This window comes from Amblyomma mixtum, chromosome 9 (assembly GCF_055824585.1).
Source record: "Amblyomma mixtum isolate Tamu chromosome 9, ASM5582458v1, whole genome shotgun sequence".
NCBI classification, from domain to species: domain Eukaryota; kingdom Metazoa; phylum Arthropoda; class Arachnida; order Ixodida; family Ixodidae; genus Amblyomma; species Amblyomma mixtum.
In genome coordinates this window covers 103,306,770-103,333,343 of record NC_143020.1, presented here as the reverse complement: position 1 = coordinate 103,333,343, position 26,574 = coordinate 103,306,770, and the positions used below count along the sequence as shown (strand labels likewise).

The window sequence follows — 26,574 nt, the reverse complement described above, 5'->3', positions numbered from 1 at the left end:
AGCCCCCCCCCCTCCATTGCAGACCATTTGTCCACCCAAAGCCAATATTTAACCGAAGGTGACATCCCAAGAGACATACGGGCGGAGGAGCTATGTCCCCGACCTTGAACGCATGTCGTCATGATCAAGTGGGCCTAGAGGACGTGTTTGGGACGCTGCTACTGTACAGCGTTCGCTGCCGCCTCCTTGCCTTCGCAAGAGGCGGGGAAGCGAAAAATCCGGGTTTTTCCTTTTTTGCTGCAATCTGTACCGCCCCGCCGCGGTGGCGCAGTGGTTACGGCGCTCGGCTGCTGACCCGAAAGGCGTGGATTCGATCCCGGCCGCGGTGGTCGAATTTCGATGGAGGCGAAATTCTAGAGGCCCGTGTACTGTGCGATGTCAGTGCACGTTAAAGAACCCCAGGTGGTCGAAATTTCCGGAGCCCTTCACTACGGCGTCTCTCATAGCCTTAGTCGCTTTGGGACTTTAAACGCAGAAACCAATAAACCAAACCGAATCTGTACCGGTGATATGGAAGTTGATTTGAATTTTGGGGACTTTTGCACTTTTATATTTTCGCGCGCTAAGTTTTATTTATTACACGCGCAAGCCGATGTTATTCACATTCTACTCGGTTGGCTCGCTTTGATACGTTTTTTGTTTGATACATTTGAGCAGGTTTTTTGCTGGCGTAAACATGTACTACACTGCGCCCAAGTGGGGTTCCCCGTCCTTTCTTGAGTAAGCAGCCTTGCTCCGAAGCGTTTCCGTTCGCACGAAGTTGCACTTTGCGTGCTTGCGTGTAGGCGGCGGTTGGTCCTGCGGCTACATCCGCCATTTTCATGTGCCGGGACTACCCCTCACCAATAGAGGTGACGCACGCGAATTTTTTTTTTTTTTGATATTACGTTGCCTCGGCCTGCGACACACTTTCGTCTCGTTAATTAACGCCGCGGGTGTGCGTGCGTGGGTGGGCGCTCGCCCCAGAGGAATGCGTTCCGGTGACACAGATTAGCCCCCCCCCCCAAGACTCGTCATTAGTGCCTGCGATCCGCGAGCTAAATACAATCATGAAACTCGACGTAAGTAATGTTCCGACGACTGCGACTGCCCTTTCTAGTGTAGAATGGAGGATGCCTCGACTCCCACGTTGAGCTCCTCGGCTGCGGTTGCATTGCGTACCCGTCGGCGCGCTGTGAACAGAAAGGAGTCATAAAGGGAGTACGCTGTACTTTATATAGAAGATTGTGACGGAGGACAACTTATTCCCTTTTTACTCTCATGTAGGCGTATTTTTGTCTTCGCTTTTATAGAAAGAGTGCGATAGAGGCCCGCTAGCCCCCTTTTTACACCCATATAAGCGTATTTGTGTTCTCCCTTTTATGGAAAAAGGAGTGGGAGAGGGGACGGACAGCTTACTCCCTTTCTCTCCCGTATAAGGGTATTTGTGTTCTCCCTTTTATAGAAAAGTGTGCGCTAGAGCACTGCTTACTCCCTTTTTACTCCCATATAGGTGTATTTGTGTTCTCCGTTTTATGGAAAAAGTCCGATAGAGGACAGCTTATTCCCATATAATCGTATTTGTGTTCTGCCTTTTATGGAAAAAGGAGTGGGAGAGGGGACGGACAGCTTACTCACTTTGTCTCCCGTATAAGGGTATTTGTGTTCTCCGTTTTATAGAAAAGTGTGCGCTAGAGCACAGCTTACTCCCTTTTTACTCCCATATAGGTGTATTTGTGTTCTCCGTTTTATGGAAAAAGTCCGATAGAGGACAGCTTATTCCCATATAATCGTATTTGTGTTCTGCCTTTTATGGAAAAAGGAGTGGGAGAGGGGACGGACAGCTTACTCACTTTGTCTCCCGTATAAGGGTATTTGTGTTCTCCGTTTTATAGAAAAGTGTGCGCTAGAGCACAGCTTACTCCCTTTTTACTCCCATATAGGTGTATTTGTGTTCTCCGTTTTATGGAAAAAGTCCGATAGAGGACAGCTTATTCCCATATAATCGTATTTGTGTTCTGCCTTTTATGGAAAAAGGAGTGGGAGAGGGGACGGACAGCTTACTCACTTTGTCTCCCGTATAAGGGTATTTGTGTTCTCCGTTTTATAGAAAAGTGTGCGCTAGAGCACAGCTTACTCCCTTTTTACTCCCATATAGGTGTATTTGTGTTCTCCGTTTTATGGAAAAAGTCCGATAGAGGACAGCTTATTCCCATATAATCGTATTTGTGTTCTGCCTTTTATGGAAAAAGGAGTGGGAGAGGGGACGGACAGCTTACTCACTTTGTCTCCCGTATAAGGGTATTTGTGTTCTCCGTTTTATAGAAAAGTGTGCGCTAGAGCACAGCTTACTCCCTTTTTACTCCCATATAGGTGTATTTGTGTTCTCCGTTTTATGGAAAAAGTCCGATAGAGGACAGCTTATTCCCATATAATCGTATTTGTGTTCTGCCTTTTATGGAAAAAGGAGTGGGAGAGGGGACGGACAGCTTACTCACTTTGTCTCCCGTATAAGGGTATTTGTGTTCTCCGTTTTATAGAAAAGTGTGCGCTAGAGCACAGCTTACTCCCTTTTTACTCCCATATAGGTGTATTTGTGTTCTCCGTTTTATGGAAAAAGTCCGATAGAGGACAGCTTATTCCCATATAATCGTATTTGTGTTCTGCCTTTTATGGAAAAAGGAGTGGGAGAGGGGACGGACAGCTTACTCACTTTGTCTCCCGTATAAGGGTATTTGTGTTCTCCGTTTTATAGAAAAGTGTGCGCTAGAGCACAGCTTACTCCCTTATTACTCCCATATAGGTATATTTGTGTTTAGAGTGCACGTTCGCCGCTTTTGTTATTTGTGTTCCTCGGGTGTTATACGGCGGCGCAAGGAGGAAGACACGCGTTCGCGCTCGGCTAACTATTTTGTTTGCTCGTTTGTCGGCGCCGCACGTATAAGACGCGAAGGAGAAAGTGAGGGGGCAGGGGGGGGGGGGGCTGGAAGCAATCAGAGACAAACGAAAATTGCTGTTTACAAACCTTTGCGCCGCGGACGTTGGGTTGGCAGGAGCTTCGAGGTAAAGCTCTCGTGTGAAGTCTCAGGGCCATCAAGGGAGAGGTTCATTCACGAAGAGAAATGCCTCAAGGCCAGCGAGAAAGAGGTCTATTCGCGGAAAGAAATGGCCGACCTGAACCACGATTCTCTAGTCTGCTACTCTACACCGAGTAGGTGTGAACATATGTCACCAGCGCGCATGATCGCAGCGGCGAGTCTAGGCCCGAGCAAGCGAAAGATCTCCGGAACGTCCTGAAGAACTTTTGGCCGAGTGCCCAGTATGAGGCTCTCCAACAATGGCCAACTGTCGAATGAACCATGGAAGCCGCCAAAGCCAGTCTTTCGCGTGTACCCATAAGTGAGGACAAACCACCATTATTTGATCTGAAGTCTCTGGGGTTTTACTATAGAAGCTCGGCTTTGCTGTTCGCGCGTCCAATTTGAGTGAAGGTGGTCGTTCGTGAAAGGTACGCCCGAGACCAGTCCATGATATAAGAAGGCTAGCGTGCTTGCTGTGAATGCCGCGCGGGATTCTGAGTGATACGTTTAAATCCAGCTTTCCGCACAGTGCCTTTTCACTGTGTGAAAAGGCATTTAACATGCTGCCATCCGTAGTGACACTGCAGCAGCGAGAACCTACTTGTGGGCTCAAAAATGACGTAGGTGTCCTCACCATGAACGAAGGCGGCGGCGTTACATATCATGAGACACCCTAAGTTAGTGCACTATTTGCCGATGGTTGATCTGAGCTCCTGCTACATAGTTCCAGAGGCTCGTAAATGCACCTTCTTAAATGACATTGCAGCAGCGAGAACCTACTTGTGGGCTCAAAAATGGCGAAGGTGTTCTCACCCTGAACGAAAGTGGCGTTACATATCATAAGACACCCTAAGTTAGTGTACTATTCGCCTAAGGTTGATCTGAGCTCCTGCTACATCAGTTCCAGAAGCTCGTAATTGCACTTTCCGGCGCCCTTGTTGAGTGGATCCAGTTTTCATTTGTTTACTTTGAGTGTGTTCCTACCTTGGGAAATCTGCGGGAGAACCGCACTAGGCGGGCAGTGCCTGGGCTACCCACAGCTCGTGTCTCGGGGCAGGGTGGGCCGCGCGGTCTGGGATGGCCTGGTCCTTGGGAGTAGTTTTTGCCATTCATTTTTCCAAATTCCGTTGGGAGTTGTATTCCCGTTAGGGCTGCCTTGGCTGCGAATTTGTATGGGAAAACTTCGGCAAATCTGCGAAGTTTTTCCATTGTGGGTGCTTCCATCTTTGTGATGACCTCCTCACAAGACGAGACGATTGCACCGATCTAAAGATTGACGCCAGCCTTTATCTCTAACGTTCCTCCCACCATTCCCAAAATCAGAGCTGGGCCTGTTCTTTTTCTGAGCCAGATTTATTCACTAATTCGCCGAGAGCCAGAAGTGCCTAAGGGCAGTCTTGAAAGGATGTCGTACGCCAAAAAAGGACGAAACAGGCAGGAAAAAACACAGAACAGGAAAGAGGCGCAACTTCCAACTTTAATAACAGGAAAGGAAACCAGGCGCTCTTTTATAGCCGTGAGCTGCACGATTATGCATAATCGTTCAACCTGTGCTATCATTCACGCTCGCATGAGTTATCAACATGCCTTTTGTAATAGCGACCTCCCTATGACTTGTTGTGCTGTGTTGTAGTGTTGTTATCACTCGTCCACCACCGCATTTGTTTAGTTCACGCACCCTCATGCAGCTCAGCTGCTATAAAAGAGCGCCTGGTTTCCTTTCCTGTTATTAAAGTTGGAAGTTGCGCCTCTTTCCTGTTCTGTGTTTTTTCCTGCCTGTTTCGTCCTTTTTTTGGCGTACGACATTCTTTCAAGACAATGTACCAACTAACCCGTCAAAAAGTTCTACTAAGGGCAGTGCTCGTCGACGTCCCGCGCACCCTACTTTCGCGCTCGACAATCTCGTTACGAGCGCTCCGCCGCCGCCGAACTGACCTTAACCCCCGCGGCCAATCAGGAGACGAATCTGTTGGCGCGCGCGCCTTCGCGCCAAAACTCTCGGAGAGCGGAGCGGAAAGCGCGGGAGAGCGGAGGCAGACGCCGAGAGTGAGGGATGCTCTAAAGCGAAAGCGGAGGAACTGCAGGCAGGCCGACGCCGCCGCTGTCTTCGCTGGATGTCGTCGCCGGTGCCGTGCGCTGCCGTCGGCGGCGCTCGCGGCGTTTCCCGCCGATTTCTGCCGTCCCGACCCCCGACGGCATCACTTCGCGCGCTTTCCGCAGTTCGTTGGCGCGCTCGCGGGCGGTCGCCGTAGTGGTTGGTGGGTGCTGAAAGCGGTGCGTTCTTCGGGAGAGAAGGCAAGCGTATTTCGCTCTGCGTTGGCCGGGAGACAAAGCGTAGAGAGGGAGGGGCAGTGGTGCTCCGTGTGCTGTTTATCGCTGCGCGAGTTTCCCGCGCGAAAAGTCGACTCGCGTGTGCTGCGCGCGGAAGTTTTCGCGCTCGTTTCTTTCAAAGGTTTTTCTTTTTTTTTCTCTGTCCCAGGGCGGCGACGTCGCCGTTGTCGCGATCAAGTCCGCTTCATCTTCAAGCGCGTGTCCTTTCTTACATCTTTCCATTGTGCTGTGTCTCAGTTGTGTTCCACGCGCCTTGTTTGCCAAGGCTCTCTCTGAACACGTTTCGGCGATAACGAAGCATTGTACGGGCCGGTTCCATCCCAGTGACTCATGTGGTCGGCACTGTTAGTGTTTCTTTTTCCTAGTTTCACTCGGTCTGCACGGAGGACACCATATTTAGCGGTAAAGTTCTAAGTGGAACTTAGGTGGTACACCAGAGGTGCTGACCGTTCGCGGCGTTACGATCTGTATCCGCTCGGGCTCCATGTGAGCTGCATTCTGTCGGTGGCTACGCAACGAACAATGCACTTGTTCCGTTTTCTGGACTTAATTCTAAACTGCAAGCCGCCGTTTTCTGCACAACTGCTGGGAGTTGGACCTGGTGAAGCTTAATTCGACTGTCTTGGTGTTTTGCAGTTTCCAACTTTGCTCATTTGCTCGCCTTGTTAAGGACCCAAGCGGATAGCGATCGCTACTTTGTTTCTGTGGTCTCCCTGGGCTGCATTTTTGTGTGTGTGTTAGATTTTGGAGCTTTACATTGCTACTTTTGGGCCATCCACTTGAAATCGTGGTGTTCTTTCCGCTATAGTTCATGTTTTTGCGCACCACTGACGACGCTGCCTCTATCTGTGCTTCAGCGGTACTTGTGGACTGTCTGTAGTACATGCACTCCACCTTGAACAACATACTCACTTTTGCACTCATTGATAGCGATTCGGCTTGTTGCGAGCGATCTCCGGAGCTGCACGAATCTGACGTACTTGACTGGCTCCCGCGCGTCTGCCATGTCAGCCCGACTCGCAACCTTTTAATTAATTTCCTCGAAAAAACGTATTTCCCAACCTCCGATTCTCTTCGATGTCAAAGCCGCTTTCCTACGCCTATCGCTTTACGGCGGACAGCCAATTAATTTGCTTCCCATCCTGCTCGTAGCACTTTGTTCGAGGCAGGATATCCGGTCGATCTCTTAGTCACGTCGCATTCCGCGTCGCCGCGCGTCGTCGTCATCTTTGTTTTTCAATCAATCATCCGTTGCATCTTGATCCGTCCGTCCGTTGCATCTTGATCCGACACGTTTTCGGACTTTGGTGCGGTGGTGGCGCACAGCCTTGCTCTCTCGCACACTTTCTTTTAGGTCGTCCTTCTCCTGGCGGCCGGTTGCTTGTTTTTCTTGCCGCCTTTATTACTCGGAAAATCCCTCCTCTCCGCCGGCACAACGCAAGCTGTCGGCGCGCGCGCGCGCGCCTCTCCTCCTCGGTCGGATCCCTCCGCCTCCTCCGTACGCGACTCTCTCCGGTTCCCTCCGCACTCGCCGCGCGGCCCCCAAGAAGTCGTGAGTGTGCCGCTGGCTCCTTGAGCGGCGGCTGACGGCTGCTCGCCGCGTGCTTGGTATATCTAGCTCGCTGCTTGCACCTACGTCCCCTACGCGTTCCGAAGCCCCGGTTATGTCGACGGCTCTCGCTGTAGCTCCCCCCAGCTGTGTCTTCCGGATCCCCTTGTTCGGTTCCTGGTACATCGTCCGAGGACCCTGCCTGGTGTTGTGAATCTGTAGCTCTTCTCCGTGACGCCTGCCTGGAACTATCGGGCTGGTTCCTTTGCTTCGTGGGACCTATACCTGTCATCGTCGATCTGGCCCACTCTGTAGAATCGGTGGAGTGCTTTTTTGAAAAGACGCGACCGCGTGTTTTTTTTGCCACCGTCACCACAGCTGTGAGTGTTCGTCCATATTCAGTCGACGTGGACGAGGCTCGGAGCCCCTTACTTCCGAAAGATCGTGCATCTTCGAGTGCCGGCACATTTCTGCGACCCTGCGCCGAAAAGGAGCGGCGCGTGTGGGGTTGTGTGCGTTCTCGTGAAAAAGATCGTTCAACCTCGCGTTGATTCAAGAAGCGCATCGGAGCCTATATACCGCCTGCCTTACCACCCTTCCGGAGTTCACGGAACTCCAGCTGCGGTTTCTTCGGGGCTCTCCTGGACGGGTCGTAACCTCGCAGGCCTGACGTGCCGTGGCAGTTCGACGGATACGGTTCTTCGAGCGGAGGTGTCATAGTTTCTCCGCATCACGCCTTGTGGTAAAAAAGTGCAAAGACCAAGCGACGAGGAACGTGAAGTCTGCGGGGTTTTTTTCTGGGTGCTTGGTTAGCCTGTCACGAACGCCGAGCTCAAGTACACGCAGGAACTACCATTACCTTGGTACCTCTAGTGCATTTAAAGGTGTCCAGCTCTGGGCTGTCCGGAGCTGTCATTGTCCGTGAAGTAACCTCCGAAAGGGTGGAACGTGTCTGGCGTACGGTTCTTCACACGTCTCCAACTCCAACGGCTGTCCCTGCGCATCTTTCCGCTTGAAGAGGAGAAAGATTTTGCGAAGCACGGGAACAGTGTTCGTGGCTCCTCAGTGGCACTAATTTCGTGCAAGCGAATTATTTGAACTGTTTCCAGTTGAACACCGAAGTGTCGCTTTCTAGCAGTAGCTGTGGCTCAAGATCTATGTAATGGTACACCTCAGTGGTCGTATCCGTCTGGGGTATTAATTCTGCCCGCTTACTACTCGTCCTCCCCGGCACCGTATCCCCCGGTGAGACGCCAAACTTGACCCCGTTCAGCTTGCGTCCGACCGTGGTGCGACTCGCTCAGAGGTGATTCGTTTCCAGTCCGGAAAAAAAAAGAACGAAACTGGGACAAGGCGAGAAAGGAAGGGCGCATTTTCACACCGCCAGCCTCCCGTAGACCCCTAGGGCAACCGCGACTGTTCAAGGAATCATCAGTCCTACGGAAGCGGCAGACCCGTTTCGAAGACCGTGTGTAAGTGTGTCCAGCCTTACGCGTTCCCGAGTTTCGCTTTCTGGACGTCGGCCAAATTGAATCTCAGGAGGGGACAGCTCGTTGGGATTTGCTTTGCGGGCTAGCATCGTGTTCGAGTGTGGGCAGTGGTGGTCGGCTTGACACGTGCGAAGTCTCCCTGCGGGCTAGAGACTGCTTAATTAAACATCTTCAGTAACAACGAGGAGTGGTTGTTTCGACGACGGTGGCTCGAAGAATTTTGATGTCCATGTGGTCGTCTACGGTCTCAGGCGCAGTTCAGAAGCGTTTGAAGCCTCGCATCGCAAGCCGGCATTGACCCGACGCAACAAGACGTTCCCTTGTTACTTCGTTTCGTCGTCGAGCTGCGCTACCTGACTCCGACTGTTCCAAAAAGAAGGTGCTTAGCGTAGCGGTGACAAGGTGCTCGTTTAGTGTGACGTCGCGGCGGATTTTTCTGCCGGACAGTCGATTACCTCTGACGGTGTAATCGGCGGGCGTCAGTTCGCTGTCACGCTCTCCGAAATCTGACGTAGTCGTGTGGCCGACGCGTACTGGCCGGAGTTGTTTCGCCACTCGCGACCTGCTTTATCGCAGACACCGCAGCTGCGGTCGCCGCGCGGTTGCCCTTTTGCAGAGCACGCCGCTAGCGTCCTTTGACGGCGGCTGCCTGGCGGGCTCGCTTGCATATCTGTTCGTGTAAACACGCTGGTTTATATTGTGACTCGAAAGGAGACGGGCGCGAGCGACGAACTCCGTTAATGTGCTTGCTTTGCTCGTGATGTGCCCGTCGTCTTGTGATGGCCGGGAAGCGTTGCTGAAGAGGTGGAACGTGTCTCCTTGATGCACCTACGAAAGTGACTTTTTTTTTTCCAAAGACTCTGGCCTCACTTGTAACTTGCAAGTTAGAGCTATAGAGGTGTTCGAAAGCGAAACTTCGTTGACCGCGTGACGGTGTGTGTGTGTCTGGCTGCGCTCGTGACGTCACTGGACGAGGATATATATATATATATAAATATTGCCTGTCGTCGCCATGGATCCTCCCACCGGACCCATCACGAGCTTCTACGACCTGATGGTCGCCATACGAAACAGGTGAGCGTTTTTGCGGACGGAGTGTGCGTTGTTTGTTGGAACGCGTGAAAAAGCGTTTGGTTCTTCCGTCGCTCGTCAAGTCCGATTTCGTTAATTTTTCGCCTTTAGAATTTTCTTGAGTTTTGAGTCTGCTTTTGCTGGAACTTTTTGTCTGACGGGTGCTATACTCAGGAATATTAGCCTGTCGATTTATTTTTCCTCTCGAACTTTAGGCTCTTGAACTTTAGCCTCTTGAACTTTAGCCTCTTGAACTTTAGCCTCTTGAACTTTAGCCTCTTGAACTTTAGCCTCTTGAACTTTAGCCTCTTGAACTTTAGCCTCTTGAACTTTAGCCTCTTGAACTGTAGCCTCTTGAACTGTAGCCTCTTGAACTGTAGCCTCTTGAACTGTAGCCTCTGGAATATTAGCCTCTTGACTTCGACCACTTGAACTTAAGCCTCACATACTTCAGCCTCTCTTACTTTATTTGAAACATTTATTTAGTGGCCATTCGACGCATTTACCCGTTGTGTGTGTGTTTGTCTGAAGCCGGTTTTCCTGCCCACAAAGTGGTGCGCAACCTGCCCAGGTATATTATATATATATATGCGAGGTTGAGAAGCGCTTCATATGGGTAGAGATTTTTTTTAAGTCGGCGTTTCGGACAGAGCCTGTCCTTTGTCAAGTCTTGCCCATCGTGTCAGACGGCAGCTCATTTAATCGCTAGAGGCTGGTCAGTAAGACCTATCTGGGTCGCACCATAACCCAAGATGTCCAATTCCCACCGATGACAGCACCTCTCGCGATAGAAGAGCAGCGGCGCATCTTACCTTGACCCCCGTACCGCTGCGCCTGGAAGGGTAGGAAGACTTGCAGGTATCTGTGAATGTAGAGAATGACCAATTCCGCATATATGCTGTTATCGCTCTCCGAACAACAGCCACCCGGGAACACTGGATCTGAATTCGCATCCGGCCTAACTACTGGCAAAATTTGGCGCGTGTGCTGTTATACCTAGGGCGACAGTTCCACTTAGTAAGTTCGCCTCATTCGCCAGTACTTTATCTCATGGCCGAGCACTGGCGTCCGTTTCGCCTTGTAGTGGCAAGTAAACGATCTTGTTCGCACGCACTGTAGCGTTCACACTCACTGCATTCAAGGTCATGCATATGACGTATGTGCGAGTGATTGTGATTGCACTTAATTGGCTGCTAAGTATGTGAACTCGTGCTTATAAATGCTAGTTTATAGAACTAGCGTTCGGCTGTAGGTATGTAACTGTACCACATTTCCTGTATGGCGATTTTTGCAGTCAAGTGCCCCCTGCTGTTCCGCTAAACTTGACGACTAAACTTTATTTGGTGTTATGTTACGCCACCGTGGAGCTTGGGTTCCGGCCACTTTAAAAACGAGTGTGTATACAGCGGATTTCGCTTAATGGGACTAAAAATAGAAACAGGTGAATAGGGATCACTCGGCCAGCAACAGTTACTCATCTTCCCACAAGAGCCATCCTCCATACAAGACTGGTTCATCTCCAAGCCCCCACTGAACTATACGTTTTATAGCACCCCTTGTATCCGCCCACTCCTTAGAGCCCTGGCGAAAAGATCCAGTAATTTTTTGCAAATTAACAAGCATTCGATGATTAATGCCCAGATGTGGTGAAGAAGCGGACAGTTTTCTTTTTTACTTCAAGTAGTATTGCTCCAAATTATCCCACTTTAACTGTTCAAGTTTGGTGCAGAAATAGCAAAAAAAAATTAGGAGATGGTTTAGCATGGCTGCGAGCGGAACGTTGTGCAGTGACACTAGTTACGGTGGGCACTTAAGGTCCTTACGTCCTGTGAATGGGAAAGCATCCTTTGACTTAAAGGCCTTTGCACTAAAGGTCTTAACCATGAAGGTCTTTTGACCTAAATGAGTTCGACCCAAAGGCCTTTTGCTATAAAGACCTTTAACCTTAAGGCATTTAATTTGAAGACCTTTATTCAGAAGAAGAAGCCGCCGCGGTGGCTCAGTGGCTATGGTGCTCGGCTGCTGGCCCGAAAGACGTGGGTTCGATCCCGGCCGCGGCGGCTAGAATTTCTTTGGAGGAGAAATTCTAGAGGCCCGTGTACTGTGCGATGTCAGTGCACGTTAAAGAACCCCAGGTGGTCGAAATTTCCGGAGCCCTTCACTACGGCGTCTCTCATAGCCTTAGTTTCTTTGGGACGTTAAACCCCATAAACCAACCAACCTTTATTCAGAAGGCATTTACCTTGAAGACCTTCACTGTAGCCTTCTCCCAGGTGAAGGCCGTGCCACTCTGCGGGGGGTCGCTCAGAAGCAGACTCCTTGAGGTGTATACTTTTGTCAAAGACTGTACGCATGCCCGAAACCGGAAAACTCGCCGTGATACCGCGCTAAAACAGAAAATTGTTCGCATTCAAGAACGAAGTATGCCTTTCCGTACTCCTCTCTAGGCTGTACACCTGTGAATGCAGTCCGAACCACCTTCGCGATGTGTGGGTAGAGTCGTTTGTCACTCGGTTTATTGGGGCTTTTTCCTGGGATAATGCGCCTCGCTATGCCTGGGCGGACGTAAGCGAAAGTGCTGAACGCGCTCGTATAAAGTGGCCTCCAGGGAGAATGAGGTCACGGCGCGCTTTTTTTTTTTTCTCTTCGATCGCGGATCCGCGTCTGCCTCGGGGCGCCTTCCCCTCTCGGAGGCTAGCCGTGCCCCACATCTGCGGACAGCTGGCGCGGTTAATGAGCGAAGCCAGCAGCCCCCCCGTCAGTGGTGATTTGAAGAACGCTCTCCGAGCGTGCGCCTCGTTCTCGCCCTTGTCTCTTCCGAGCCCCGCACGCCGCTGACCGTATACTAGCTCCGCGGAGCGACGAAGCCGTTACGCCTTTCCCCGGATGTATCTTGCGGCGACCTCTTCTGCCTTGTCACCAGCCGGATCATGAGAGCGAAATAACTAGAAGAATAAGAATGGGGTGGAGCGCGTATGGCAGGTTCTCTCAGATCACGAACGACAGTTTGTCCATATCCCTCAAGAAAAAAGCATACAACCGATGCATCTTACCGGTACTCACCTATGGGTCAGAAACGTGGAGGCTAACAAAGAGGCTTCAGCTTAAAAAGGACAACGCAGCGAGCTATGGAAAGAGAAATGATAGGTGTAACGTTAAGAGATCGGAAGAGGGCGGAGTGGGTGAGAGAACAAACGCGCGTTAATGACATCCTAGCTGAAATCAAGAGGAAGAAGTGGGCTTGGGAAGGGCATGCAATGCGAAGGCAAGATAACCGCTGGTCCTTAAAGGTAACGGAGTGGATTCCAAGAGAAAGCAAACGTAGCAGGGGACGGCAGAAAGTTAGGTGGGCGGATGAGATTAAGAAGTTTGCGGGGATACAGTGGCGGCAACTGGCGAAGGACAGGGTTAATTGGCGAGACATGGGAGAGGCCTTTGCCCTGCAGTGGGTGCAGTCAGGCTGATGATGTCACCAGCCTCCTTAGCTGGCTTCGTGGCTTTGGCCATTCGGCTGTTGTACCCATGATCCCAGGCAGCGCAGGTAATTGGCCTAATATCGGAAATGAATGGTTTCTCTCTGAAGCTTTGTAGCACCGGCCTTTGCCAATACATTTCCAACGTTGGGCCGATTAGCTGTGCTGCTGGGGCAAGGTCGCGCGATCGAATCCCGGCCTCGGCGGGCATGGAGGCGAAATGCAAAATTCACGGGGACACTTAATTTTATTGTGTGTTGGCAACGCGACATCATTAGCAGCTGTTGAAAATGACGTCACTTTCCTCCAGTTGGGCCGTCGCAGTGGCTCAGTGCTTGTGGCGCTCGGCTGCTGATCTGAGAGACGCGGGTTCGATCCCGGCCGTGGTGGTCGCATTCCGATGAAAGCGGAATGCTAGAGGCCCGTCTACTGTGCCATGTCGGTGCACTTGAAAAGAATTCCACGTAGTCTAAATTGTCCGGAGCCTTCCACTACGTCGTCCGTCATAGCCTGAGTCGCTTTGGAACGTTATGAAACTCCGTAATACCGTAAATTTTCCTCCGGTGATTTGAAATGTCCTTTCTGATGACGTCACTTTCCTTCAGAAAATGGAAAGCTCCCGTCTTGTGACGCAGTTTTCCTCCAGTCAGTAGGAATAGTGTCGTCTGGTGACGTCACTTCTCTCCAGCCAATGGGCGAATCTTGTGACCGATGATTAATTTTGGCCCCATGGGGCTTCTCATGCTGTAGTAGTAATAGACGCCCGTGTGCTGTGCGGTATCAGCGGTCGTTAAAGAACCCCCAGGAGCTCTCCACCACGGCGTCTCTTATAGCCCTCCATGGACAGCTTCAGAACATTTAACCCCATATAGTACCGTACCATACTTCTTGTTCCTGGTCGCTTCTGTAGGAGCGGGATAAAAAAAAAAAAAGGAAACGTGGGAAGGGTAACCAGGCATAACATCCGATTGACTATACCTGACACTTGGAGATCGGGATCACGAAAAGAGGTGGAGAGCTTAGTCTTTCGAGTTCATGGGATGTGGTCATCAACCGTAGGTCCGTCGTGATCAATAAAAACGAGCGCTTTTTTTCTAGTATGGTGGTCTGGGACGAGTTGGTGCGAGATGATTTCGAAATTTTAGCGCTATAGAGGACGAGGACGGCTTCGAATGGTAGCGCTCGATCGCGGATCTCCTGTTCTCAAGTCTTTTCGTCCTCATGCTGCTTAGTAATGTTCAGGTTATTTTTCTGAATATGTGCGCAGCATGTTGAGTTGTTATAAACGCTCATTTTCGAAACTCGCTTGGAGGCACAGACTAGCGCGCTCGTATGCCCGTAGCATTCTGTGCGTGTCCTTTCACGTACTTAGACGTGGTTTGCTATGCGCACGCCGTTGTTACCGTTTGCCACTGGGGGAAGCACATGGACATCTAATCCCAGGGGATTCATTTTGTGGAGACTGATGTCCGATGCACCCTTGTAGCTTTTTTGCCGTCTTTTGCGAGGCGCGGTCGTGTTTTGTGTAAGAAATTAATTAATTGAGAATGCTGTCGTTGTCGCGAGCGTTAAATTCCTTTTTTTTTGTTCTTCATCCGAGGGGCTGTGGTCGTAGCGACAGGAAGCCTTGTTAAGTTTTACTCGTCCTTTCATCTCAAAGAGCATAGACGTCAACATTTCGCAGACCGCATTTTGTGTAAAAATAAATTCACCCCATCCTTATGCTATTCGCGCTTGATGAGACAAAGGAAAAGTGTCTTAGGGTGGCATTATTCATTTTCGGGGTTCCAGGAAATTCAGACGCTACATGCCACAATACACTAATCTGTATTACGTTGCCAGCCACTTGGTGCGGCTCGAAGCCAACGGACACGCGGAGATATGCTTCCAAGTCTTCCGTTGCAAAATAATTTTTAGACGGTCTATAGACTGTCCAGAGATTTGTCTGTAAAATCTATAGACTCTCTATAGACATGCTAGAGAACAGTCTATAGGCAATACAAGTGCTATAGACAGTCGTAGACTGTCTATAGATTCATGGTGATACAATTCTAGTAAATTTATCTGTGGACAGTCTATAGACTTTGATTAGACAAAAATAAATATCTATCGGAAGGCAATAGAGTCTATAAGATGTCTGTAGACTGCCTATATAGACCATTTTCATTAAGGTTCACCGTATGCGGCACCGTGATCTGATTCGTGGCCGGCTCTGCAAGCCTGTAAGGCCTTAGTAGAAGGCAGCTGTGAAGGGCATGTTGCAGCGGAGCTCGCGGCCTTCGGATGCGGTCTTGTTTCTGCGTACGGCCGCTCATTCTGCCGGCGCTCTCTGTTCGCGATTACCAGACAAAGGACGACCTCGAACCACGCAGCTGCGGCGCGCTCATTACAGCGGTTGTTTTGCTGCGGGGGGATTACTGGGACTTAGCAGGCATTGCGTGGCTTAGCACCGCAAGCAGTAGGGAGAATGTTGCGCGCCGTGTTAAAGGGACAGAACGGACACCTCAGTGCGGTTTTTGTTTTTATCATAATTCATTTGCTGCTTCGTTAATTCGCCTGCGACAAAACATTACGAGAACAGTTTAGCGCGAACACACAAGACAGAGAAGCACACTCCACGAGGGCTATACGTTCCAAGTTAGAGCTGGTGGCTTGTGCTTCTCTATCTGTGCTGTGTTTCTGCGCTACGCTGTTCTCGTAATCTCTCACCAACTGGCCCATCGTTCTACAATTCAGCAAAGAAAGATTTGTGGCTGAGACATTTATATATGAAAACGGGGCAGTTTTCCCGCCATTCGGGTTCAGACTTGTAATGTTGATCATGTCAAAGAAACATAAACTTCGTTATCGGTGTCGGAAGTGGATAGCGCCTTTGTCTAGCCTCAGGGATCCTCGGTTGATGCACTATCTCTGCTGCACTCCGCTTGTGAACAAGGGCCGGTAGGGGCAGCACCGGTAATTCATTTACTTCGTGACCTGTTCTAGATTACAAAACCTGCGCTTAGGTGAAAGGTGCCCTCTTTGTCATAACGACGCCGTAACATAATGATACAAGCCAATTTCAAGTGGCCTATATTTGCCTAAGTGATGCGTACTCTACAAAAAGGGCACTACCTACTTTATCGTATGCTTCCTTTTGTTGACGCTGACATGCATATGAGATTATCGATTAAAGTCGATTTCAGAACATATGTTGCATTGATCAGACTTCGATTTCGTCACAGATGGGTGAAGCGAGAAAGCTGTGCTTGCGAAACTGGTTTGCTTGAGTAATAGTGGGCTTCTTCGATTATCCGCCTCTGGCAGCCCGCGGGTTGCTTGCGGGCTGCCCGAGCGCGCTCGATTTTCTCGGGTTGCTCCGCCCACTTCCGGTGGCTGCCCGGAACGCGTTCGTTTTTCTCTGGCTGGGCGGTTTCGGGCTGCCAGCCGGCGGCCAGACTCGCCAGGACGATTTTGTGCTGGCAGCGCTCGGGCAGCTAGCAGACGACAGAGAGGTGTACGGTAGCGGGAAGCTCGCGCGGCCATTTTTATAAGGACTAGAAGGACCGCGGTTCTTCATGCGATGTTTTGCGCGATGCAAGCGCTTGTTTCGACTAGGCCACGGTGCATATCGACTGTGTCGCCTGCAATGGCACCTTTTGCGGTAGTTCTCGCTGTTTATTGATATGTTTTGCGTGCGTATGCGCGATCATATTTCGATCGTCTCACCACCTCGAAAGCACAATTGCTCGCTTCATATTACGATCGCTTACTTCTGGTTTACAAAATATTTCGGCTGTTTATTTCGTGCGCCCGGCGGATATTGCGATGGTGTTCGAGGCCTTTCACGGGAGCAGCCGGATTCCAGTTCCGAGTACGCGTTCAGACGCACGCATATATGCATGTGCTGACCGTGTTTTACGAAGTGTTGGTTGAGCGCGATACGGGAGCGTATGGTCTTCATTGCGTTTGGCGCAGTGCAAAAGTGGATATGCTTTGAAAAACGCTTGACTGAAACATGTCCTTTATTAAAAGCCCTCACGAGCACATTGCTCGAGACATCTCTGCGGGCATATATGTGGTCACACATAATTGTCGCAAGTGCTGATTCTGTCGTCACCAACTGTTAACTTCATGCTCGGGCCTTCTGCCACATATGCTCAAAATATCTGAGAAGTACCGCAGGCATGCACCTCCTCGCGTTTGGCTCATTTTAAAAAAATAGATAAAAATGAGCTCTAGCGCTGATAATTTAACAAAACTTCTGCTGATCGTCATGCAAACACACGCGGAACGTGAGGCGCCGACACGCAGGGCTTTATTGTAGTGCCTTTCATTTCAGTGCCAGTTCTCTGCTATAAAGCTGTATTATTACAGAAACGATACGCAGCTAAATTTATACAGTGCACCCGCTTGTTCTAGGTGGACGTTCAACAAGTTGATATGCGCAAATTTTGCCGAGATTATGCGTTCCTTGCCCGCAGCAAAAGCCGGCGGCCGACAGACTACAGTTGAACGAACGTATCCCGATTCTTTTCTGCTTACAGCTTACATGAAGCAGGTTACGAGCGTAGAAATCGCAACGCCCACAGCAGAGTCCACCAGGGTCGATCGTCGGCGGTCATACGTACCAGTCATATATATACTTACTGCGTAGTAAGCAAACACGCAATAATCCGAGAGTACAGCTTGTCGTTTGATAAACAACGCACGGGCAGTTTTCCGTCCTATGTGGTGTCGACTGAAACACGTTAGATTGCGATTGCTCATCGCATGCTTTTGGGGATTTCTTGAAGCTTACACAGTGCACCGAAGGCACATGCTCGCGTTGTCGTTGCCTATGTATACGAGTGCGAGCTTGATCAGCTGCATGTTCTGCAGTCTGCGGCACGCAGCCCCCCTCAATAATTGCAAGTCGTTGTTTTCGATACCAAGCAGCCTATTTCTACCGTACGCGTGCGTAGCAATGAGACGCAGAACGCGAAGCTAGAGAGAGCATCTGCCCTCCGTGATCCGCGACTTGCTTGCCGCCGTGATTGCCGGCGGGCTAGTTCCGGTGGCCGCCAGCCCCCGTGACCATGATGCGTTTTCCTGTCAGAGACGAACTTGCGGGCTGCCCGAGCGCGGTTAATCGAAGAAGCCCAGTGGATGTCTCAACGAGAACGGCGGAAAAAGGCTAAGCTGTGGAAGTGGTTAAAAATTGCATTGGTTACCAAATCATGAGCGTAATCGAACATCACGACGCAGAACGTGCCTGTATTGCCCAAGCTTCTCGTTACATCATCGCACTGGTGTCGTTCCTAAAATGACGATATTCCTGATTTGACGGGGACAGTATTCGTTAGAGCGGCTAAACAAAGTTCGCTATGGCATGTTGCTTCAAGGGTGCAGCGAAGAACTCATACATTTATGGTATTCGCAAACTGTCTCGAACGTTACTTTACTAGATTGCCGATCCGTGTGACGGGAACTCAGTTTAGGAGGCTCTGTGCGAGGTTATCTCTAACGCATTGCTCCACGACTTCCGTCTTCGGCTTAAATCGTCAGCCGACTGGTTGACTCGCAAGTACCACAACCTTGGGCCCTGCATATTGGCGCCCAACGTGGGAACCCGCATATTGGCGCCCGACGTGGGGATCCGTAAATTGGCGCCCAAAGTGGGAACCACGTCGCAGCGGTAAATGTAGCCTGGATATGTTTTCCACGCGTCCGCATAGTCCTCAGCGTGCTGACTCAGTGTAACTGGGCTGATAGTCGATAAATGTGAGTTGTATTTACTTTTCGCTTGTCAGAAGCCATTTCGCCAACTTTGGATTTGTCCTTGATCGGTTACATGAGTAACGCGAACGGAACAATTAAATGGCTCGAGGAGCCTGTCGCTGACCTCAGTGAGCGGAGAAAGGAATTTTTATAACTGCGCTGTTTTGGGACACTCCGCCAGTGGACGCTTATAATCTCGCTCCGATTATAGAAAACAAAACGAACTAAATTAAAAACACGAGTGAGACTGCAGCTTCGCCGCGCCGGTCTTTCGCAACGAGATTGTGTTTCTCGTTACAGTGTTTTTTCTTGGCTGCATAGTTGATAACAGCAGCCGGCGTATTGCAGCGGAGTCCGGGGCACGCAATTGAGCCAATGAGCGCCTGTCTCTGGGGGTGGCCGAAGGTCGTTCCTTTGTGTTGTTCTTTCACTTTGAGTTAATAATAAGCGCGCCGAGGCTAGGAATATCGCGCTTCCCCTACTGCACTGACAGATGTGCGTGCGCGTGTCTGATAAATGCATGGGGCTTGCTACCAAGTTCTCTGTTCGCTCCTTTTCCCTTTGCAAAAATTTTATTTCTTTATCTGTTCGTGCTGGATGTAAGCGGCATGTTTGAGCCGAAACCCGCCGCGGTGGCTTTGTGGAGGCGTGATTGGATCCATGCCGCTGCGTCCGTATTTCGATAGAGTTGATGATGATGGTGATGAATTTTTATGGCGCGAGGGCATCTGCGGCCGAACAGCTCCATGGCACTAGGTATTTCCCTTAGCTCAAGGAGGTTCCCAAGCGTTTCACCCTAATGAAGCCAAACACCAGTCAGGGGAAAGCTTAAAAACCCATTGTGTCACCGTTGGGCAGCCGGCGGCACTGGGGATCGAAACCCGCACCTCTCGTATGTGAAGCGGATGCTCAAACGACTAGGCCACCGCCAATGCAAAAAGAGTACTGTTCGGTGTCTGTGCATGGTTAAGAATACCATGGTGGTGGAAGTTAACTCGGAGCCCTCCACTGCGGCGTCTCATAGCTCATGTGGAACTTTGGAACTTAACACCCCACAGCAATTCTTCAATCGAGGTCGTGGGCATAGAGCAGCCCTGGCTATAGCGCGCACAGCTTAAAGGAAAGCTAAAGACGAGATAAGCGTGGATAACCTCAACTCCTGGGCGTTTGCGGGCTTCTCTGTGTGCGAATATTTCTAATATTTCGTGAGCTGGAGTGCAGTGGCTTCTCATATGGGTGTCCTGCTGTCGGACACCCTGTCATTGACTGCGCGCGTGAACGGAGAAATATTGCCGCGGCTAGCCGTGTAGAAAACTGCGGCCTTTTTTTAAGTTGGCCAGACGAGGCTGTATGGGTTTCCCCGGACCAGACCTTCTAACGACTAGGATGTCTACTGTCAGTCGGGGCCAGTTCAAGTCGTTATAGGCGTGTCTGACGTTCGGATTAGCTCTGTTCGCTCATATACGTGTACAAAGTTCTACATAGCCACGGGAACGGTGTGACGTCACATCCACCTAAAGTCGTCACAGCAGTGTCCTTTCACTCTCAACACTTTGGTTGCCAAAGTGTCCTCGCAATAATGTTTTTTTGTTTTAACTTCGTAAACGTCGCCCGAATAAGCCGATTATAGTATTTCCGCTCTGTACGTATACCCTTGTCGCGCGGCCCCATATTTCATTGCGAGGACTGAAATCTCTAACGGTCGGCTCCTAATTTTCCGCATGACGTGGTTATAACCGATCGGCTTCGCCCAGGGCGGCGCCCCCCGCTGTTCCGAGTCTTGCGCGTGGAATTAAAGCGACGCACTGTCCCTTGGAGCGCTATAAATTACGTCTAATCTCTCTCTCTCTCTCTGGGCGTGCGCGCCACGCGACTTAGCAACAGACGCGGTGCGCACGCGCGCGCGCGCGATTACAGCCGTTAATAACAATTAGGCACCTACTACACACTTCGCGCGTCGTGGGGTTGGGTAACTGCGTGCGGGAAAAGCGTCGGCGGGCTGCGGACGTTCGCGTGCGTGCGTCTATCTGCCGCCGCATACATTAGAGGGACCTCCTTCCGTGCCCGATTCGGCGACCTCGATCACGCGTGCGCGCCTATAGGTTCCGAGAAATTGCGCAGGCCGAATTCGCGAGTGCCGCAAAGCACTGGCTTTCCGCTTGTTTCGTTAGTGGGCTGTAGAAATGCCGCGTAGAGGTGGTCATCATCATCATCAGCCTGACTACGCCCACTGCGAGACGAAGGGACCCAGTCCTTTGCCCAACTGCGACCACCGTATCCCCGCGAGCTTCTTAATCTCATCCGCCCACCTAACTTTCTGCCGCCGCCCGCTGCGCTTGCCTTCTCATGGAATCCGCTCCGTTACCCTTAAGGACCATCGGTTATCTCGCCTTCGCATTACATGCCCTGCCCGAGCCTATTTCTTCCTCTTGATTTCGACTGGGATGGCATTAACCCGCGTTTGTTCCCTCACCCACTCTGCCTGCTTCCGGTCTCTTAACGTTACACCTATCATTTTTCTTTTCATGCCTCGCTGCGCTGTAGCTGTATGGAGGTGCGCCCACTCAAAAGAAATAAGAGTTGCAAGGGTTACTCCTTTTGGGACAGACTTTCGACAGCCGTTAGTCCCCAAAAGAGCAACCGTTACTCCCTTATTAAGGAAGGCCGCCGTGCTGGCTCTGTGGTTGTGGTGCTCGGCTGCTGACCCGAAGGGCGCGGGTTCGATCCTGGCCGCTGCGGTTTCATTTCGATGGAGAGGAAATGAAACGCTAGAGGCCGGTGTGCCGTGCGATGTCAGTGTACGTTAAAGAACCTCAGATGATGCTACGGCGTCCCTCATAGCCATAGTCGTTTGGGCGTTAAACTCGGTAAAACGAAACCATACTACCTTAAGGGACTAACTGCAAAAGGATATCAGCCACAGTTGGGTCTCCTCGCGGTCTGTAACCTTTCGAACTAACCACGGACTAAATGACGCAGTTTGTCCCATTGTACGCAATTTGAGCGTTAAAGTTACGCCATGCAATGCCGCGCCCATTCCTTTCGGCCTTGCCAGCGTCCGCTCTCCACATACACTGCACTCATGAAACACACTGAGGCGCCTCACAGGCGCCATATTTCTTCGTCACTTTCTCAATATAAGCGTTCCTTCCGCCTTTCTTGCATATTTTCTTATTCTCCCTTCATTTTTTTCCCCCTCCAACCCATGGAGCCGCATACGAAAGCAGCCAATTATCGCGAGCGGCGGATATCGGCTGCTCTACGGCGGCAACCGTCTTCGATTAATCCTGCGGTGTCACGACACAGCGAGCGGTTATGCGCGCGTGGGGGATATGAACCTGCCTGAATTGCCATATAGCGGACGGGCGGGCGGGCGAATGGATGTAGTTTGTTTTTTTTCCCCTTAATGTGAGCGTGCTGCTCACGTGAACGAGGAACGAAACCGTCCGCATCTCGTGGAACCGACCCGATGACGACCGCCTGATTGCGGGGTTCTTCCGTTCCCGCGTGCTTGCAAGAAAGGTCGTTTTGCTACCGCAGTGTGCGGGGTCTTTGAGTGTCTTTCCGCTGGCCAAGAAGCCTCTGGGTAATGCTATATGTGTGCGAGAGCTTTCCACGACACCTAAAACGAGCATCTCTGCGTCGAATGGGCGGCGCAGAGTACTTATAGAAGAGTGTTCGATAGTCATCGTTCACACACATGTACACAGAGCAAATAGCGGTGGGCGCTGCTTAGCGAGCAAAGATTTTTTTGTCTTCTAGGCTACAATACAAGCATATGTGCAGTGCAGGCGTAGAACTTGTGCCTAAACTGTTTTTTGTTTTCTCTGAAGAACTTAATGTGTGTTACTGCATAGCTGTATTTTACTGTTTTCTCGTAGTGGTTGGTTCTTTCCCTCTACTAAACTTCGGTGGGGAAATATAGTAACCAACTGCGGAAAACTCTGCGTAGGCATCTCATGACTGGCTGTTCTCGATTAAAACTTGGCTGGTCAACATCTGTGCTTGCATTTCTCGATAGTGCGTATTGGAACAGAGCTATATGATTCGAAACACTGAAAGCGCCGGAAAGGAGTTTCCTAAGAGGTAGAAATTTGAGATGCGCGGTAGTAGAAACGGAGAGAAATCAAGGAAACGGCAAAGCTCGGGCGCTTGGTGGTCAAGGCATATATTGCAACGATGTGCCAGTGCACGGTGTACTGTTACTCTGGGTCAAACATCTCGGACATTGGGTTTTCATAGCGGTTTTGTTGTTAGGTAGTGCGACTGTAGGTAGCGCTGCAATCGCGTATTTACAAGAGTAGATGCTTGAGCGTGTTGCTGCCTTTTGGACGTGAAGAACGCAGAGCGAATGTACGGGGACAGAACGAAGAACACACGCAGACCAAGCGCTAACTTCCGATAACGCTTTATTACAGACATGATAGGATTCTGATACGTGCTCATATTGCTGTTAACACGGCTGGGGCAAAAATTCGTCCTTGTCTGTAATAAAGTGTTGCGTGAAATGAGCAGTGTGTCTGTATGCGTTTTTTTTTTTTTGTCTTGTCCATTTGCGCTACGTTGTTCAATGCGCGCGTTCTGTACCCGCTACGTTTTGCAAATAAGCTGTTGTTGTTGTTCTTATTGGGGTTTAACGTCCCAAAGCAGCTCAGGCTATGAGGGATGCCTTAGTGAAGGGCTCCGGAAATTTCGACCAACCGGGGTACTTTAACGCGCACTGACATCGCACAGTACACGGGCCTCTAGAATTTCGCCTCCATCGAAATTCAAAGCATACGGCGGGTACATTGTACAGAACGAGACGGTTCGACCGGGAACACTAACATGGACGAGGTCTATGCGTTAACTTTCAGGGAAAAGCCGTGGTGGATATACACGTTTGTTACGGTTCGCTGCTTGTAATGTTATTTTCCGCTGTCAGCGCTTTTTATGCATATCGTTTTACCAGCGTGGTCGCGGTACGCTTGCTTGAAGGTAAACAAGGTTTTCCCTTCTTTCTTCAATCTATGATCGCCTCTTTTTTTCTTTTTGTTTCTTTCCGTGCATTAGCGGGAGTGTGCCGGTGCGAACGCGTGATGGTAAAACCGTGTCGCTCATACGGGCTCAGTCAATGGCGTCAGTGGCGTGAAACGTATAGACACGCGCTGTTCCAAAAATAACCTGGAGGTTCTTATCGCTTTTTTTCTCCTTGTTTTTACGTTTGTGGCAAAAAGAGAACAACGTTGAGGCAGCGTATGGGTATCGAGCGTTAGCAGTATATAACGAATATTGCGTCATTAGCCATCTTCTTCCTACTCCCTTTTTAATCCCCATGGACTTAGTAGACCGGAACGTTGTGCCAGTCGGTGTCGCGACATATTTATTTATTTATTTACTTATTTATTTATTTATTTATTTATTTATTTATTCATAATACCTTACAGGGCCCAGAAGGGTATTGAGTAAGGGGGGCAAAGAACAACAAAATGTGCAAAAGAAACTAATTAATACAACTTGAGATACAGAAGATTAAGTAAAAAGAAACTAATCTGCAAGGCAAAACATAAAGGCGAAATTATACATAGGATGCGCGGTACTTATTAGTAGCATGAATTCCGGACATACGGTCAAAACAAAACGCAATGGTAACAAAGGAACAAAAGTACACTGCGACAAAGAAAATCAAAGATAGGAGAAAAAGCGATGTCATGTGAGATATTTACGTTGCTGATCCTGGAATGGTTGATGATTGCCGATGCATACGATATTGTCAGGAAGATCATTCCAAAGAGCGATGGCACGTGGAAGTGCAGATGAATTAAAAGCGAGGGTTCTTCCGTGAATGCGTTTTATGCTGTTCTGGTTATGTAGGCGCCGTGAAATGCGTGTAGGCGTTTCAAGAGGTAATGGAGATGGCCTTGAGCTGTAAAGATATTTATGAGATAAGCACAAAAGCGCAATGGAACGGCGAATGTCTAAAGACTCGAGGCTGATCTCAAGTTTTATCGCTGTTATGCTGTAGTGAGGGCTGTACAGGTATTTGCGCAGATTAACACGAGACGGAGGGAGAAACACGTGTTCCTCCCTCCGTCTTGTGTTAATCTGCGCAATGTTTTCTTGAATATGACCCTATGGATGTAGTCGTGTTCAGAGGGTGTTTGGTTTGGTTTATGGGGTTTAACGTCCCAAAGCGACTAAGGCTATGAGAGACGCCGTAGTGGAGGGCTCCGGAAATTTCGACCACCTGGGGTTCTTTAACGTGCACTGACATCGCACAGTACACGGGCCTCGAATTTCTCCTCCAAAGAAATTCAGCCGCCGCGACCGGGATCGAACCCGCGTCTTTCGGGCCAGCAGCCGAGCACCATAGCCACTGAGCCGCCGCGGCGGCTTCTGTTCAGAGGGTGTGTCGCCGTGGTTGTGGTGATACTTCGACGCCGGCTGTTGCATTACCTGTAATTGCTCGGGTATTCCTGACGTCTCATCTGCGCTTACTTCCTGTCTTACGGCTAGACACTCTTTGCGGCCTTTGTGTTCCATCTTACTTGTCCAGTGCAAATTTCGCGCTTGTTTTTAACTTTTGGGTTCGCTTTTTTCTTTTCGTGCAGCTCGGACCAGCTGACCGAGGAGGAGATAGAGGTGAGTGTGGCGTCTCGCTACATATACCGTATTTATTCGAATGTAGGCCCACTTGGAATAGTAATATCAAAAACGGTACGTCTATCGTCCTGCCCGCATGCACGGCTCTGCACTCTAAACACGCCTATATGGGAATAAAAAGCGAGGAAGCTGCCTACTAGGGGAATGTGTTAGGTGACAGATTGCTCCTTGTTTACTGTTTTCTGTTTACAGCGCAGGGTTCTTATCTTCCAAAACCCCGACGTCGATTAATGTTGGGTTGTTGGTAACTTCTTCACGCGGCCCTGTTTTTTCTTTTGCTGACGGAGATGCTCATATGCTCACGTAGGCGTCTAAGAATGCGCTGAGCTGTGGCTTTCGAAAATGACAACGCTTCATGTATTTTAGTTCGAGTTTTTTAAAGATTGTGGTCGACCTTCAGTGAAAATATTCGAGGTCAAACAAGGTTTCTTATTTTATTGATTCAAGTTACCCCTAAAGGCCCTCCAGAAGAGGGTATTACATGGGGGGGGGGGCAGGAGCAGGGGCACATCATATAAGTAAGCGCGATACATTTTAACAAATAAGTGTAGCAAAAAACGTTAATTAAAACATAAGGCATCACACAAAGGAAAAATCTGATCCACAAGTGGCTCCTGACTTCGAGTGATGGACGACACGCATTCTTGGACTATACCTACAGGCGAGTAAATATGGAATGCATGTTTTGAGGGTGGCTGCAACGCGTGCTCGTCCCCGTCACGTTTAGAGTGTCCTCGAAGCTCGCGTGTGAGTGGCGCGATTTTGTTGTCGGGCAACTCGCTCGGGTTGACGGGTCGACATGTGGGTCGGCTGAAGTGCATCAGAGTGCGGGCCTTTCTTCTGTCCCGTCCCGTGTCTTGTGTCCGCGTAATTATAGCAATTACTGCGTAACATTGGTTTTAGCACAAGTCAGCGACGCAGTCTTCTGTCCGTACGTTTCTTCTCTGCCGGCGGCCGTGGCATCGTTTCGTGACGTTCACTTTGAGTTCACCTTGGCGGAGACGGCCTGTCTTCATGCCGCCTTCTTCGAGGCCTGAAGGCACGTAAATTATGGTGGGAACGCGTTTTAGTTAAGAGGCACAGGAAATAAGCGAAAATGGAACGGTCTAAACATTGGCGTTAGGTCGCCGGTTTTCGTAAACGCTCGGAGCTGTCACTAACCAGTGTTGCCTCCCCCTGTTTATAGTTTTCTTTCATGCGCTCCTGTATAGTCACGGCAC

General features: G+C 50.1%; 1 protein-coding gene across 12 annotated transcripts in view; it reads left to right on the top strand.

Moving 5' to 3' along the window:
- Window positions 1-26,574, top strand: part of LOC149330440 (uncharacterized) — a 225,259-nt gene that overhangs the window by 166,811 nt on the left and 31,874 nt on the right. For all 12 annotated transcript variants that reach the window (XM_089560998.1, XM_089561002.1, XM_089561007.1 and 9 more), the window contains one exon: window positions 25,303-25,333. In XM_089560998.1, coding sequence (XP_089417124.1) covers window positions 25,303-25,333 — 31 coding nt within the window. The remainder of the gene's footprint in view (window positions 1-25,302; window positions 25,334-26,574) is intronic.